This window comes from Petaurus breviceps, unplaced genomic scaffold (genome assembly GCF_028583685.1).
Source record: "Petaurus breviceps papuanus isolate PSGF00001 unplaced genomic scaffold, PetGlider_PUasm1.0 186, whole genome shotgun sequence".
Lineage (NCBI taxonomy): Eukaryota > Metazoa > Chordata > Mammalia > Diprotodontia > Petauridae > Petaurus > Petaurus breviceps.
In genome coordinates, this window is record NW_027185798.1 from 29,312,000 (window position 1) to 29,330,045 (window position 18,046).

Here is an 18,046-nt window from a genome sequence, read left to right on the forward strand (position 1 = left end):
TTCAGGGGCTGAGTAGGACAATGATGTCAACTAGACAAGATATTCTCTTGGTTCTAAATCTGATTATCACCCTTACTCCCTATCTGGAGGACCTTACCCTTTGTTCTTGACTACCTATTTAGTCAATAATAGCCAATAGTCACTTTGGAAAAATCTGGAAAGACTTATATGAACTGATGGTGAGTAAAATGAGCAGAACCAGGAGAACATTGTACATAGTAACAGCCACATTGATGACTAACTTTGATAGACTTAGTTCTCAGCAATGCAAGGATCCAAGACTATGCCAGGGGACTCATGATGGAGAATGCTATCCGCATCCAGAAAAAGTTGTGGAATCTGAGTATAGATTGAGGCATGCTATTTCCTCTATTTTTTGTTTTGTTTTTTTTCTTTCTTGTGGTTCCTCCCATTCATTCTAAGGGAGTGGAAGAAGGGGGAGAAAGTTTGGAACTCAAAAGCTTGTGGAAATGAATGTTGAAAACCAAAATTGAATGAATGAATGAATGAATTTTTAAAAATAGTCAATAAATATTTATCACCAGACATTTTCCTAAAGGGAAAATCTGGGAAGGACTTTAGACTAGAGAAAATATTATTTATTAATGTTTTCAGATGAACAACAACAAAAAAGAATTTTCTAACATGCTTCTGCTTACACATTGCTCTGAGGGATCCAATTGTTACTTATCTTGCCCCAAGTTTGAGTGTATCAACTTTTATCAAAGATTGGTTAAAGGAGACAGACAAATATTAAAATAAAATTACAACAATTATTCCCCCAAAGCTAGCAGACTTGTACAAGGAGTGCAGGAGCTGAGTCCTGACTGATGAACCAAAAGATGAGATAGCTTAAATACATTTTAGGACCATTCCAATTCAGGGTGGCTGTGTCAAACAAACTTATGATACCCATAAATGTTTAATCATTGTATGAGAAAGGAATTTTCTTAATTGAATAAATGGTAAGTACAATAAAACAAGAGAGTTGACAACATGTCAAGTGAAATTATGATTCAGAATATCTGTGTTTTCTTTACCATTAACATTCCATAAAATAGTGTATGTTCAGAAAATATTAAGATAAGAAAAAGTCCCATTACTCAAGTTAATGGCTCGAGTTGAGGATCTCATCCTTAAGGGCCATAAAGCCTCATCTGGTTTGTTGACATAAGGAGAAGTATTCTCTGAGAGAGCAAGACAAAGCTGGGTCTGTTTGGAATTTATGATCTCAGGATGCCTGTTTTAAATCCTACTTCCAGCCTTATCTTGTCTGGGTTTGCTGATGAAGAAAAAGAGCCTTTTTAAAATGAGGCAAAGCAGTCTGTTTGATTACTTCAGACTCTGGCCAAAATATGATATTTAATGATTATCATTTCCCCACTTTTGGTCAAAGAACAAATCTATAAGATTTCATTCCTTTAGACCAAAGAAGATGTGTGTGTGTGTGTGTGTGTGTGTGTGTGTGTATATGTATATATATGTGTGTGTGTATATATATATATATATATCCCTTTCTTTTTGGTAGCTTTCCCAATATCCATACCTAGGTGAATTCAGGTTTTTCCCAATCACTTCATGAAATAGGAGGCACTAAGGATAATAGTTGAATAATTGGGCATCCCCAGAGATGTAAGACAATTGCAATACAAGCAAGAAGAGCAGGCTGCAAGGGGGATCAAGGTAGGGAGCATAATGGGAATACAGAACAACCAAGTAAAAGTAAGCTAAAGTTGCAAAAAGATCTAAGGAATCAGTATTGGGTATGAAAAGGGAGTCCCCAGGGAGGACAGTTCTTGTGCAGGCCTGGTCTGGACTCTTGGGAAAGCTGTCTACACCTGATGTTGTCTTTTTCTGGTCCCTTGGCTCATATGTTCGCTCAGGAGCAGGAGTATTCCTTGGATGATCCACAAGCTGGAGTAGTCAGACAGGCCTGACAAGGGCTCCCAGAAACATGTGATAACAAAGGCACATAGAAATGGTTCAGTTTCCTAGTCATGCAAGGCTAGGCTCAAATAGGACAATAAATGGTTCAGTTTTATAGACACAAAGGCTCAACAATACAAGAAATTTTTCTCACAGTTTTACAAAATTGCATAATTACATGAAATGAGGTACAGATGAAACTACTTAGGTGGGTCACAATATACTAGTTTTGGAATGGGAGATTACATGTCACCAAGATAATCAAGAAACCTTACACATGAACCACACAAATTAACAGAATCATTATTACCAATGTTAATTAACATCAATTTCTTGTATCCCAATGACCTATTCCCAATATTCATTAAAACAGCACCTTTTTGAATCCCAGATGCCTCATGTAGTTATACAATTCAAAAAGGGAGTTCTGCTTTTCTGGCTCAAATCTAGAGGCTTCCAGATAATTCTGACTTCGTATAAATCAGTAATGTCACTTACATTTGGTTCTACATTTTTGAAACCTCAGAGAATTTTCAGTTTATTTATTATTTGTTATTTCTGTCCTTACCTAAATCCTGTACCTGGTATGAGTCTTTTAAAATGTGAAGATCTATCCAAACATGAGATCATCTGCCTTTAAAAATCATCCAACAGGTAATTGAATAGAGAAAAAATTAATTTCACTTTTTCTACTATCTTATACAATTTTTGTGCAAAAATCCAACTTGGGATCTTATTACCAAAACATTCTTAAAGCTTGAATTTCCATAATAGAAAATTTTTAAAAGCCAATTTTATACACCTGTATATAGTTCTTAGAGGAATCAGTCTGATCCTGTTGCTTCCCTCCAAATTTGCTACTATCTTATTACTTGGTCTAATCATTTCCTCCTTTGGAGGATGAGATCTCTGTATTTATTTATTTGGCCATGAATAACTTCTCGATAAATTAGAGATATAATAAATAAGAGAAATATATAAATAATATAATACACATTATAAATTATTATATATATTATTTATATATAAAATAATATAATATAAATAAGAGAAAAAGAGGGGCAATACCATATAGCTTAAGAGAAGGAAAAAGTTCCTTAGTTCTGATTCCACACATGAGTCATCTTTGATAGGCAATCATGTAGCCACCAGGTTCTGAAAGCAGGTGTAAATAGGTGGGGGATTTTCCTTTTCAGAAAGGAAAGTGCACAGTTGGAATATGGAATCAAATATTCTATCCAGGAAGTGTCCAAGATTGTCTTCAAAACCTTTTCCAGGCACAGACATCCACCTTTAGCACTTCTCAGCCTGCAGCCCCTGCCATTCTATTATTGGCCTTTATGACAACTATCCCTGTAATCAAGGCTTAAAACAATAGCAAATTGCAGTCCCCAAAAGTCTTAAATAGCAAGTAAATATAGACGAGTATCCTTCAGATAAGGCCAGCTAAAATTTGATTGAGCTGTTAATTATAAAAACAAGTTACAAATCTTTCTGCCTTCCTAAAATACTTCCTCACACTCTCTCAATATACTCAAACCACTAAAACTAATACAAAGGTATACAGAGCAATGATCTAGAGACAGGAGAGGCTTGGATAAACCCCCATTTGTCACCAAACCTTCTTATCTGCCTTCCATATTTCTAATCAAACCTTTACCAATCTTTCCAAATCTCTCAAACCCATCATCCAAATTATTCAGTTGTCCTTTTCAATTTTAGCCATAAAAAAGATAGCTCATAAGTTATTATTCTTTTACTAACATAACTCTGTATTGGAATCCTAGTTTAAACAAAGCTTGTGGGGTTAGCCCTTTAACCTCTTTGCTTTGTTTAAACTAGGAAAACTGATTATTCAGTTGTTTCAGATGTGTCCAAGTCTTTATGACCCCATTTGGGGTTTTCTTGGTAAAGATACTAGAGTGATTTGTCATTTCCTTCTCCAGCCCATTTTACGTATCGGGAAACAGAGGCAAACATGGTTAAGGGACTTGCCGAGGGCCACACAACAAGTGAGTGTCTAAGGCCAGTTTTGACTTAAGTCTCCCAAACTTCATGCTGGGCATTCTATCCACTGTGCCACCCAGCTGCCCTAGCCTCTCACTACCCACTGGTTAATTAAAGGCTATATAGCTCATCCATACCTATCCTACCCCATGCAGGACAACTGCTTCTTCCTCTGTCTTTGCTCTGAATGTCAGCCAACCCTCCTATTTCCTCAGAGCAAGCCAACAACTGGGATAAAAGCAAAGGGGCCTAATTAAAACAATCCAAAATAAAAAAAAAAATGAATGACTACAGGGGCAGCTAAGTGGTACAGGGAGTAGAGCAGTGGCTCTGGAGTCAGGAGGACCTGAGTTCAAATCCAGCTTCAGATATTTAACACTTACCAGCCGTGTGACCTTGAGCAAGTCACTTAACCCTGCCTTGTCTTCTCCCTTCCAAAAAGAAAAAAAAAGGGAATGACTATCATTTAGTTATTCTCAACAAACATGCTAATTCTGTACTGTTTGCAGAGTGCAACGGGATTCAGATATCCCTGCCCTCAGGGCACTCTGTGCTCCAGGCAAACTTCCTTTCTGTTGCTTCTTACACATGACCTTCCAGCTCTTCTCTCCATACCTCTGTCCAGGTTTTCCCCCCATGCCTTCAAAGCACTGCTTCTCACCTCCACCTCTCAGAATCTCTGATTTTCTCTAATCTACAGGAGATTCCCTGCCCCCTCCGTATACACCCCCAAGGGGCTATGCTCTGTCATCCTCCAAATACTTTGCGTGTATTTTGCACATATCTTGTATATGCCTGCATACGTAGCTCTCAGGTGTGCCTAGAATGGCTTGCTACTGTCCTGTAGCATCCTGCAGTGCCTTATCATCTCCCCTGAGGGGAAAGCAAGGACCGGTGATAATACATGTGGCTGGTTCACCCAGAGCTCTCTTCTAGGCACATCTATGTTGTCCATGCTGTCTCTTCTGATAGAATATAAACTCCTTGGGGTCCCGGTCCTTTTATTTTTTGTCTTTGAATCCCTAGAGCCTAGCATTTAATGCACATTTGAACAAGATATTTCCATCTCTCAGCTCTGGACTTTCTCCTTGGGTGTCTTCCATGCCTGGAACTCTCCCTCCTTGGTTTCAACTACTGACCTCCCTGGCTTCCTTTAAGTCCCAACTAGAATCCCACCTTCTACAGGAATCCTTCCCCAACCCTTCTTAATTCTAGTGCCTTTTCTCTTTTAATTTATCCTGTGTATAGCGTACTTTGTATATATTTGTTGGCATGTTGTCTTCGCCATTAGATTGTAAACTCCTTGAGGGCAGGGACTATCTCCCCCACCCTTTTTTTTTTGCATCCCTAGCACTAAGCAAAATGCTTAAGCACATGATGAGGTCTGCCTGTCTGTCTGTCTGTCTAACTATCTATCTGTCTATTGATATATCTATCTAGAAGACTAGAATATGGTAGTAAGTGGCTTGGATTGAGGAGGGCTTTAAAAGCTAGACAGGGAAATTCTGGAGGCACACAGGGAATGACACAACCATCTCTGATGTGATCAATGAACAAGAAAAATGATTCTGAGCAAGGAGTGTGAAGGGCATATTAAAAAGGGAGTAAGCATAGGCAGAAAGGTCTATTAGGAAGTTATTGTGGGAGTCTAAGGCAAGGAAGAATAAGAGGCTTTACTCACATGAGGTCAGCAGGAACATACAGGAGGGCACAGATTGAACAGACATCAGGAGATGGAACTGACGGAACTTGATAATTGATTGGATATAAGAAGTAAGGAAGGGGGGAGCACCAAAGACAGTCCAAAATTAGGGACATAAGAGACAGTGTACATGCTGGTTCCCTGGAGAGAACTAGTGAATTCAGAAGGATGACTGGGCTCAGGGGGAATGGTAAACATTTTGATTTTGGTCATGTCCAGTTTGAGATCCTTGAGGGATCCTGGAGGCAGCTTCAGAATGAAGGTCTGAAATTCAAGAACAGGTTAGACTTGGAGATACAGATGAGGGCATCATCTATATAGAGATGATAGATGAAGAGACAAGAAGGAATGAGGTTGCCATAAGACTAGGAAGGCCAAGAGAAGCAGATCAAACTCATAGCCTTGAGGAAGGCTTATGTTAAGAGTGTACCAAGGGTCATCTCCCTATGGTTATCCCCTGTGGACTGTGTTCATAATTTCAATCCCTGGTCCCAGTGACGATGTGGGTACTTTGGAGACTGCTTCTGGCTACGGCTACTCAATCATGAAAGAGATTTGTGATTTAGTAGTATGTGTTAAATGCTAAGTGGTCCCTTGGTCCACTAGCCCTAGCACTATGACAGCATCAGGGAGGGCTGTGCCAGTTAAAAGAAGAAACTGTTTGTGTCTTGGTGTTTGGTGTTGACTCTTCTGGGTGGTAAGTAGTGTCCTCTATTTCTGGACTCCCATGAAGACAGGTAAGAGAATCAGCTGTCCTTATTATACCCCCTGCCCTTGGCACCGCCTCCCTCGGGGAATATGAACTCAATTAGATGAACTTGCATCCAGGCTCCTGAATGAGTGTTCCACTGTCCTTTCTTGAAGATGATCAAACAGCATTCTTGAAATGGACGTGTTAGGCTTGGAGGTAACTGTGTGAGTTTGACAGATCCAGAGTTCCTGTGCCCAATGAGAAGAACGGTTGATCATGGTAGTGACAGGAGAAGACAGGAAAGCCTTCTGCGCTGGAGAGGGTTCCCACCAACGAGAGGACCAACCCAAGTCTGGATGTTTTCGGAGCAGGTATACTGGGAGTAGCTTAGACATTACAGAACCCAGGTAAAATGTGAAATACAGAATCAGCACTGTGGTAGACCTCTTTGTGGTCTGATGAGGTTTGACCATTAGCCTCCCAACAGAATGGAATAATGGATATAACTGTTAAGTGATACAATCCTGTTCTTTTGATGAGCGCTTGTGTATTTCTTATGATTAGTCTTTCTTGTGAGTGTAGGAATAAATTAGCAGTCCCATATGAGATTAATATTGTATATTGAGTACCTTTTTCATTTTAAAATTCTACTTGTATGGAGAAGCCCTACACATGAGCCAACAAATGAAATCATCAAAAAAGAGCCTGGTTCCCTCTCCCCGGACTTGTTGTGGTTCAGACATTTCAGTTGTGTCCAATTCTTTGTGACCCCATTTGTAGTTTTCTTGGCAAAGACATTGGAGTGGTTCTCTAGCTCATTTTACAGATGAAGAAACTGAGGCAAATAGGGTTAAGGGACTTGCCTATGGTCATACAACTATTAAGTGCCTCTTTTGAACTCAGGAAGATAAGTCTTCCTGACTCCAGGCCTGGTGCTCTATTCACTGCGCCACCTTAACCAATTACAAATGGCATGCCTGGACCTTCTTAGTGGACATGGCAACGGCACAGTACCCACAACCCCTAAGGGTCCTGAAGCAATTTCTAAAGGTTAGAAGAAGTAGGATAGATGATGAGAATTAGTGAAGGAGATGAAGGAGGTGTTAGAGAGGTATGGGAAAGAGCATGTAGTGTCTCTAAAGCCAAGGGAGGAGACTGTATCCAGGAGGAAGGAATGATCAACAATGATAAAGGTTGCAGAGGTCAAAAAGAATGAAAAAAGGATCATTGTAGTTGATATCCATGAGGTCGTTAATGATTTTTGAGAGAGCACTTTCATTAGAATGATGGGGCAAATGTCTGATCACAAGAAGTTGGATAGAATGTGAAGGGAGGGAGAAGAAGGATGAGGGATAGATAGCTTTTTAAAGAAGTTAAGCAGGAAAAGGAAGGAGAGAGATGTGAGAGTGACTGGATTAAAAGAGTCAATTATTTTTGAGCACTGGGGAGACCAGAGAATGTTTGTAGGCAAATGGTAAAGAATAGGGAGGAAGGGGAAGAAAATATGATACGCCAGAGAGAAAACAAGTACAGGAGTCACATTCTAGAAGAATCAAGAGGAAGAAAGTGCAGGGAAATGTACAGAAGGATAAATTGTAACAAAGGGTAGAAAGGGCTCTTCTGTGGTTTGAATGAAGGAAGAAAAGCTGTTTGATGAATATGAGAAATTCAAAAGAATGGAGGAGGGGAACTGATGGAGCCCACAGCAGATGGCCTCAGTCTTGTTGGAGGCTCCTCTGACCACCTTGAGGGAGACAAATGGAGCAAAGGTAAAAGAAGATTTTTGGAATAGAAGGTATGGGGGATGAGATAGAAAATAAAAAGGGGATTCCAACAGGAACAGGACACACATTCTTCTGCTGGGGCTCTGTAACTATCAATTCAACAATGATAAATTTGGCATTTACTATGTTTGAAGCATTGTACCAGGTGCTAGGGGTACACAGACCAAAACTCAAGGAGTTTACATTATCCTGAATACACTCTGTGCACAGAAAAGTATAATTCAATATAATTTAAAAAGAGAGAAATGGAGGGGATCTAGGAAGGCTTCACAGAGGAGGTGGTACTTGAGCCTTGTCTTGAAGGAAGATAAGGATTCTGAAAAGCAGAGGTGAGGAGAGAGTGTATGCCAGGCATGGGAGATGACTTACAATGGCCAGAGATAAAAAATTGTGCTTGAGGAAGTTTACTCGGTCCATCTTGGTTGGAATGTAGAGTGTTGGAGGGGTAATAATATGGAACAAACTTGTTAGGCTGAAGGTAGATTATGGAGAATCTTTGATACCAGGCTGAAAATGTTAAGATTTTGTATTTTATCAGGGAGAGAGAGACAGAGATGGAGAGGGACGGAGGGAGGGAAGGAGGGAGAGACGGAGAGAGACAGAGAGACAGAGAGAAACAGAGACAGAGAGACTGACGGACTGACAGACAGAGAGAGGCAGAGAGAGACAGACAGAGAGATAGACAGAATTAGAGAAGCAGAGAGAAACAGAGAGCTATTGGAGGCTCTCTCTTTTTTTAAATCTAGAATGTGATAATGGTCAGACTCGTGTTTTAGGAAGATTCTCATAGCAGCTACAAAGCTGGATTGGAGAGGAGAGAGAATGGTAGAAGAGGGACCAATTAGATAACTATAACAGGAGTCTACCTGAGAGGTGATGAGGGTCTGGACTAGGAAAATAGTAATGTATGTGGAGAGAAAGAGACAGAAGGGAAGTATTATAGAAATAGAATCAGCAAGTCTTGGCAACTGATTGGATATGGAAAGGTTGGGAAGGTCGGTGAGTGAGAGGAAAGTATCAAAGATGAACTTGAAGTTAGAAACCTGGTTTTTGGGAAGTTATAACCTCAGTGACTGGAAGGATGATGATGTCAGGAGAAATAGAGAAGTTTAGAGGAGGACAGCTTTAGAAGGAAGTTGATGAGCTCCAGTTTGGCAATGACGATGTTGGCTTTCAGGTGCTGGCAGGACATCCACATAGAGATGTCAGAAGGAAACTCAGACATGAAAGTTCCACAGAAAGATAATGACTGGACACAGAGACTTGGAAATTATCTGCATATCTGCACCAACCTCGTGGGATTGTTGTGAGCCTCAAATGAGATGCCATATGCAAAGTGCTTTGCAAACCTTAGAGTGCTATACAACTATTATTAACTTGAACCAATGGAAGCAGATGAAATCATAGACATAGGGTACAGAAAGAGGGCCCAAAGAAAAAAGTCTTGGAATGGTCACTTACCCTTAGAAGGCAGAAGATAGATGATGATTCAATAAAGGAAACTGAACAAAAATCAGACAAGTAGCATCAAGAAAGAGTAGTGCCACAAAAGTCAAGGGAAGAGAAATTGTTCTGATGAGGGGGTTGGTGGTGCCAGTTGTTGACAGGGTCAACAGCTGCATATATAGCAAAAAATATGAGGATTTAGAAAAATTCATCAAATTAAAAAAATTAAGAGATTGTTGGTAACCTCTGAGGGAGCAGGTGCAGTAAAGCAGAGATGAGAAAAGTCAGACTACAAGGGGTCACAAAGTAAGTGGATAGTGATGAAATAAAAGTAGACAATATAGGTGACTTGTCTAGAATGATGGCAATAAAATGGAGGAACCTGAGGGGACAAAAGATTGGCTCATGTGGGCATGTGGAAAAGGCACCTAGAAAATAGGCTGCAGAAGATGAGAGGATTCCAAACAGCAAAGGATCCAAGGCACAGGTAGAAATATTGGCCAATAGAAGGGCCACCTCCTCCTCAGCTACTAGAACAAAAGAGTAGAACAGTTCAAGATGTCAAAGGAACTCAGGACATATGGGATCAGTTTTCTCACTAAGGATGTGTTCCTGCTGATGAAGAGTTGTAAGGCCAGCTTTGGGAGCTTCATTAAAGAAGAAACACTTTGGTAGAGCCACCAGGAAGCCAAGAGATGGCCAAGGAAGGAAGATTAAAAGCAATTCTTTGCTGCATTGGCAGGATCATCAAGGCTAGATAATATCATTGTAGCCAGCAGAGCCATGTGATGTCTTCAAATGACTTTCAGTTGAGGCTGGATGGTGCCTATGACCCAGGGATGAAGAAAGGCTGGGCATGAAAGTAGGGCAAAGAGACAAATGGGTCAAGGGTGGAAGAACTGGCCAACCACAGCATCAGTACTTAAAAAAAAAGAAAATATAGAACAAAATAGAGGTGTTAGACTGGGTGAATAGGAAAGGCTAGAAAGACTGGAAGTCATGATGAGAATGAAAACTAGGTTTAAGAGAAGTGAAGCAGAAGGAGGAATGAAAAGATAGGCGATTATAATCAGAGAGAGGAATTTCAACGTTTTCAACCAGGGAGGTGGTGAGATTTAAAGTATGATCATACCTATGGTAGTCAAAATATAGTAAATCATAGGTTATAGGAATTGAGGAGGTTGATCAAGTGAGAGGAGAAGGTATGTGTAAATTCTCAACTCTGGGGGTTAGGGTGAAAATAAAAGTTGTAAGCCAGGTAAAGAACTCTGAAAAACGATGAGTGACCTATAGAGGTCATAGAAACAAGCATCTAGACAGAGTTTTAAAGATGGATGCAATGTATTTCAGAGGATAGGTAGGGTCTGGAAATGGCAATGAGGAACCAAAAGTATATTGACTCTTCTTGGCCCAGTAGAATGGGTAGGACATGAAAGAAGGAACAACTTGCAAGTGGAAAGTAAGGTCAGGGATAAAGCAGCTCTTGTGAGAACCAGTTTTCTATGAATTCAAGAAAATGGAAAGAGTCCAAAAGGAAGAGATCTAGGATGAGAGTTTGTTCAAGAGAACAATGGTCCTAGATGCTGAAGTGAGTTGGAGGAAGGAATGGAAGGATGGGCACAGTTGGTAAGGAAGAGATTAAGAGAGGGGCATTTAGAGCTGAAAGGGACCTCAGAGGCCACCTAACCCAACTCCCCATATTTTGCAAATGAAGAAAAAGTCCAAAGAAGTTAAGATTCACTTTAAGTCCAACAGGTATTAAGTTGCAGAGGCACACTTTGACCCCAAGGTCACTGACTCCAAATCTAGGATGCTTTTCACTGTCTCTTGAGGAGGAGAAAAGCAGTGACCTTGAATCGCAAGCATTAGGAAATTCAAGATCACAACAGCTAAACTGCCACCTTATGATCATTATAACTATAGTCGAAACATTATATTTGGCTAATAAATTTATATTTTTATGTAATGGAATAGCATCAGAGCACAATTCATTGGAAATGAATTAGATTATAATTGGAGTTCTTATGCACAAGGAAATGAAAATTTGCCAACCATAGCATACTCCAGGGTCCCATGATGGTGGAGACTAACATAAGTCTAGGATCCTGGAGAAGAAGCAAATAAATTAGATGGTGGAGATTCTCAGGGAAGTGTCATAGGTCAGGGAAGGTAGAAGAAGGTCAGGGCACAAGGGGTTCTAGAGTAGCAGAATGAAATATTAAAGTGACTGACCACAGGAATGACTTTGGTTTCTAGGAGGGAGAGGACAAGTAATAGCAAGTATGAAGCCTCAATCCAGGTGGTGTTCTCAGTAGGGAGGAGAGACCTGTATTGAGTCTCATTCTAGGTGGTCCTCTGGCCCTTGGCATCTCTGATGGGTTTTCAGCATTGTTTACAAAAGGGAGGGAATGACGAGTTATACCTTAGATATGTCTAGTCCAACTCCTTCATTTCACAGAAGAGGAAGATGATGTGCAAAGTGGGGGAAGTGACTTGCCCAAGTCATGAATTGGTGGCAGAGGTGGAATTTGAACCCAAGTGCTTTCAACTTCAAATCAAGGTTTCTTGCTTCTGTAACATATGACAAATCATACAGAGGAGAGATACCTCTCAATCTTCCAGAGGTATTTACATATTAAAATAGGAGGTCTGTTTCCCTTATGCCTAGAATTCAGACCTTCATTTCCATTGATTAGAATCCTTAGCCTCCTTCAAGGCTTAGCTTATGGGATTTCCAGATTCATCCCCTACTCTCCACTCCCAGTTAGCCCTCTTTCCCTCCTAAAATTCCCATGCATAGATTTATCTGCTTATTTATAGAATGTAATCCCCTCAAGGGCAGGGGCTGATTTTGTTTGTTTTTCTTGTATCCCTGAAGCCTTGACCTGGGCAGGTGCTGAATACATGCTCATTGGATTGGGCTGGATCAAAATGGATTAATGCAAGAAAAATCTCTTACTGGTGGAATTTCAAATAATGTAGAAAAGTAAGGAATTTCAGGCCTTATAGAAGATATTTGGGGGCCGGTGGGACTGCCCAAATCTAGATCACTGACCTACTCTCCAACTTATGTTAAACCTTTAGCCTGGGCTGTAATTTCCTATTTAGATGAGTTTCTGTCAGAAGAGTGAGAAAGAAAAAGGAACACTCAGTAATTTGTCTTTGTTCTGCCATACCCTGGCTTCCTTTTTCTTTTCTTTTTTTTCTTTCTTTCTTTTGGCTGTCCTTCTTGGCTCAAAGAGCTTGCTTTCATCACACAGTATTTACACATGGATCTGGCAACATGAATCATACTTTCCAGAAATGTCAGCTTATTGGCAGGGCCCATCCTCTCAGGTACCTATGCCCTGCCCTGCACCTGCCTTTTTATGAATCAGCAAGAAGATATAAATACCAGCTACGCCCCGACTTTTCTGTGTCTGAAGGCTTTGGCATTCAGTATGAAGTTGTCAAGTGGCCTCCTCTTCCTCCTGGTACTTATCACCTTCAACATGGATCAGCTAGAAGCTAGAGTCAAGGAAAATTCACTCCTTGGTAAGTCAGGAAATATGATTTCTTTAAAGAAGGCAACCAGAAAGAAGGAAAATGGAAGCCTAAGACAGGGAATCCTAAGACATCTTACACATGGAGACACCAGGGATTTGTTCTGTGAAGTTTGGATTCAGTCAAAGGGCCACACTTGAGGACCCAGAGGGCCACATATAACCTGGAGGTCACAGGTTCCCCACCTCCGACCCCAACACCCTCCTTTCCACATCAAACTTTTCCTAGATCTTCACCCTTTATGGTTTCCTTTTGAGCTATCTCAAGAAAAGTATCCTGACTTTTTCCTAAAGATTACAAACTCTAAATCTGGATGGAGTCTTATCAATTATCTAATGGGGTCCATGAATTGGTTTTTCTAATAGCTTGAAAATTTTATTCCTTCTGAGAAGGCGTCTATAGATTTCCTCAGACTACCTAAGGAGTCCACAGCACAAGAAAAGGTAAAGATTTCCTGTTTTAATCCAGCTTTCCTTTTAGATTGGAGAAATCAAGACTCGAGAGAGTTTATGTGACTTTCCCAAGGTCACACAAGTAGAACCAAGATTTGAATTTAGTTTCTCCACTCAAAAGCTGGTGATTTTTCTTATACATGGAAACAACCTGAAGGCCCTTCCAGCTCTAGCCTGATGATGTTTTGATCCTTTCTTTTTGTGCCTTTAACCTCATCCCCTCCCACCTCTTCCCTCAATCATCCCTTCTCTCATAGCTCCAACTTTTTCCTTTCCATCTGTTTGCATGTGTCCCTTAAATTAGAGAAAATATGTAAGCAAAAGCTTCCTACAAAACCCTAGAGACATAGGATCTGCTTTCCTATCTCTTTATTTCACTGCCAAACTTAAAGAAAGTATAGTCTACTCATTGTATCTACTTCCTTACCACCTCAAATAGTGAGCCTTACCATCATTTTCCTAAAACTGTTCTCTCAGAGGTCAACAATAACACCTCTAATCACCAAATTTCAATACTTTCCCCCCCAAGCCCTCATCCTCCTTGACTTTTCTTCAACATTTGACAACACTAACCACTTTCTTTTTGAAACCCTCTCCTTTGGCTTCCATAAAATGACACTAGCTTCATTTTCTATCTTCCCTTCCCCACCATGATATAGACACTCCCCACGTTTCTGTCCTTGGCCTTTTGGCTGCTCCTTTTCTACAAGCTCTCCTTCTATGATACTATCCTTTCTTGTGGCTTCAAGGATCACCTTTACATACATGTTTCTCTAGTTTATATCTCCAGTTTTGGCCCATTTCCCAAACTACAGAATTTCCAACTGTGTTACACACACACACACCACCTCCACTACCACCACCACCATCACCATATAACAACATCTTTGTTATTCATCAACAACTTTGATCAAAGACTTGAAACCAGCAAATACAGAGGAAGATTGAACATTTTATATGGTTTTAGAATGATGTATCACAGATTTGGAGCTGGAGTGTACCTCCATTTAAAAAAATCTTATTTGTATTGATGGATTTTGTTTTTACATCATACTTATTTCCCAATCCATCCCTCCCTCATTCAGGGAGGCATCCCTTGTAACAAAGATTTAAAAGGAGGACAGGAAAATCAGTTCAGCAAAATCATGTAATACACTCACCATGTCAAAACATGTCCCAGACTTGCATGCCTTCTCTCCCTCCCAGCCTCTGCCATAGAGAGGGAAGAACATTTTCTCATTTTTTCCAGGACCAAATTTGGTCATTATAATGATACAATATTAAATTTCTCTCTCTTTCTCTTACATTGTGGTAATTGTGTACCTTGTTCCCTAGTTCTACTTTCTTTATATTCCATTGATTCATATAAGTCTTCCCAGGCTTCTCTGAATCCTGTTTTATATTGGTCATTTCTTACAGCTTGAGAATTTGCTTACATCCATGTGCCATGATTTGTTTAACAATTCCCCAGCCAACCCATTCCTTTACAAATAAGGAAACTGGGGCCTAGAGAGGTTGTCTTGACCAAGATCATCCAGGCCCTCTGATTCCAGAAGTGATGTTTTTTTTTCTTCTCTCTATCATCTTGTTTCCTTTCCTCCTGATAGTTATTTAACACACTGGGCCAGGGGCAGCAATGCCACCAGGAGCCAGACTAAAATATCACTGGGAAATATTTAACAAAACAAAAACACAACAGGACATAGATAATACTGGCATGTGGTTTTCTAAGTCAATATGCCACCTTTAGGGATCCTTATGTATAGCCTGCAGTTACCTACAATGTGGCTACTTTTCTCTCTTTGGCTATTTTCCAATGTTAGGTAGCTGTTTGGAGCTCTGTGATGGAGACTGGGACTGTGAAGAACATGAAGAGTGTATCAGCAATGGATGTGGCCACCAATGTGTAGACAAAATTTATTGAGGTAAGAGGACTATTTCCCGCCCCACCTCTCTGCTTGCCCCGCCCCATTCATTCCATTGACTCAACAGGTTTTCCTGAACAGTCAGGTTAACCATCAAGGAACAAAACCCTATCTGTATCTCTGTGAATCTGTTCCTTCTTGGGGGGGGGAGGAGGAGGGAGGGTCTCCTCATCACACTCTGACCCTCCCCCTCCACTGCCCAAAGGGAAAGTTGGATTTCTCTAAGGTTTCATTTTTCTCCTATCTTCCCCTTTTGAGTGATCAGGGAATACAACCATAGAAAAACAGTAATTTTTTCTTTAACAATATCAAATGGCCAAAGTGCTGCTTTCATTCTCACTTAGGAAGTATTTTATTATAATGCACTTTCATCCAAGCACTTCCTTAGATATGGGAAGAGCTTTGAGGTCATTGAATCAATCTCTCTAGAGATTGATAGATGTTTTCTAGATAAGGAAACAAGCCCAGAAACAGGAAGGGATTTGTTCAGTGTTTCATAGCTAGTAAGAGCCAGAGCCAAGGAGGCGGCAATGTCACATAGCAAAATGATCATTGGCTCTGGACTCAGAGAATCTGGGTTCAAATACTGTCTCTGATGCTTTCTGCCTGTGTGCCCTCCACTGGGGTCACATTCCTCATCTGTAAAACGAGGAGGTCTCTTCCAGCTCTAGGTCTGGGGTTTTATAGACTAGATAGCCTTTGGGGTCCCTTTCAATTCTAGATGAATGGTTCAATGATTTGAACCAGGGTTCCTAAAGGATTAATTCCATGATCTTACCAAACATGAATCCTGACTCTGACACTGAGGCTAGTCCCTTAACTAGCTTTGTGACCCTGGTCTGCCTAGTTATCCTCACCAAACCCTAGTTTCTTCATCTGCAAAATGGGAAAATAATACTTGTGGTAGTGATGGGGTACCTGGGGTCTAGATCATCAATTTGTGAAACCAACTTGTAAAACCAGTCTGTGAAGTTGTAACTGCAATTTGTCCGTTCCCACCCTTGAGCTCTGCCCCTTCTCCCTATCCCTAGGCAACACCCTGTGACCCCTTTGTTCTTAATCTCTTCATTTCTTCTGGGCCTGGCCCACACCCTCCTTTATCCTTGCCTTTTGTCTCCTTCGGCTTGGCCCAAATCTTATCTAAACCATCTATTCACATGCTCCTCTTGGTCAGCTCTGAGACCCCTCCCGTCTGGTCAGCCCTGACAATGGCAGCCCTACCCTTTAAAGGTAAAAGCATGGACCCCTCTCGCTTGCAGGTCCCCTAAAGGACTCTTGCCCGCTTCTCATAGAAGCGTAACAAGAAACTTCTACAACTCTCACTCCAATTAAGCCTGAGACCTTGAATTCTTTCCTGACGCTATTGCAGATTTTCTGGTCTTAGATAAGGTCAGAGTTCCTGCTGAACCTGTTGGGATTCCGTCCCTCATCAGTAGCAGCCTCATAGGGTATTCATATTTGTAGAATGCTTTGCAAATCTTAAAGGGCTATTTAAATACTAGGTATTGTTTTATTATCTCTCTTTGCTTTGCTCTAGAGGTATTTATCTGCTTTAATACATACTAAGTTTATTAGCACACTGAGAACAGGTATTGTATCTTTCACTTGGGGTTTGTATAATGCCCAGACCTTCATGATGATAACTGATCATTGAAGAAAGTAAACGATTTAAGAAGCTGGGATGTGGGAGTGTGGGCTACTCTCATACCAGGCTTTCACTCCCAGCTGGCTTCCTTGGGCATCTATGACACAGAGCACTGTAGAAAGGGGCTAATTGGGGCAAAAAATAGTCATCCATAGAGAGGTGGGACTCTCCTTTGTGGTGCACACGGGCCAGGGAGGCCCCAGGGAACACTTGAAGTTGTTCTGGGCAAGGAAAACCAAGGTTCCCCCAGTACTTGTGTCACACACTTCTGTCAATATGGTAGCTGAGGACAGTGGAAAGAATTGAGACAGGCCAGGGCAGCTGTAGGCTCACTCACTGTGCAAGATCTTGGCTTTAATTTTGGAATTTTGGTTTTGTTTTTTTATTTACCAGACTATCCTTAGAGAAGAACCTACTGGAGAAAAGTGTGCTGGGAGTTGTCCATACCTTGCTGAAGTTCTTGCCAAAGAAAATTGGATAGATGTTGGAAGTTTATGGTGGGTGGGGAGGAGGGGGTGAATAGGAGGAGACGAGGAAGGGGAGGCAGAGCTTCTCAGAAGCCCTTTTCTTCTTAATAAACCACTAGCATTGCAAGAACTGTGGCCACATAGTTTTTCCTTAGAGGTTTGGTATTATTCCCTAGTTCAGACTAATGACCCTTAAACTTTGCCACAAAAACAAAAGTAAACAAAAAACAAGTAAGAGACACTGTGACTGGTGCCTGGTCCCATTTAGAAATCAAGACCCTGGAAGCATGGCTATGACTGAGGGTGTACACCTTTCATTGTTGCTTTCCAGGGTTCATATTTTATCTAGTGAGATTATGATTTACTCAGTCCTTGGGCTAAGTCTGCATCCTAACAGCCACACATACTTCTTCCCCTCCTAGCATACTGTGACAGTCAGTATCTTCTGACTGAAGACT

At 40.9% G+C, this 18,046-nt stretch overlaps 1 protein-coding gene across 1 annotated transcript in view; it reads left to right on the forward strand.

The window, feature by feature from the left end:
* LOC138162618 (protein Wfdc21-like) overlaps positions 1-17,718 on the forward strand; it is a 387,573-nt gene extending 369,855 nt beyond the window's left edge. Inside the window, exons 2-4 of the mRNA XM_069089964.1 lie at positions 12,972-13,090; positions 15,375-15,476; positions 17,515-17,718. Coding sequence (XP_068946065.1) covers positions 12,997-13,090; positions 15,375-15,475 — 195 coding nt within the window. The 5' untranslated portion in view covers positions 12,972-12,996 and the 3' untranslated portion in view covers position 15,476; positions 17,515-17,718. The remainder of the gene's footprint in view (positions 1-12,971; positions 13,091-15,374; positions 15,477-17,514) is intronic.
* The last annotated feature ends 328 nt before the right edge of the window (positions 17,719-18,046 follow it).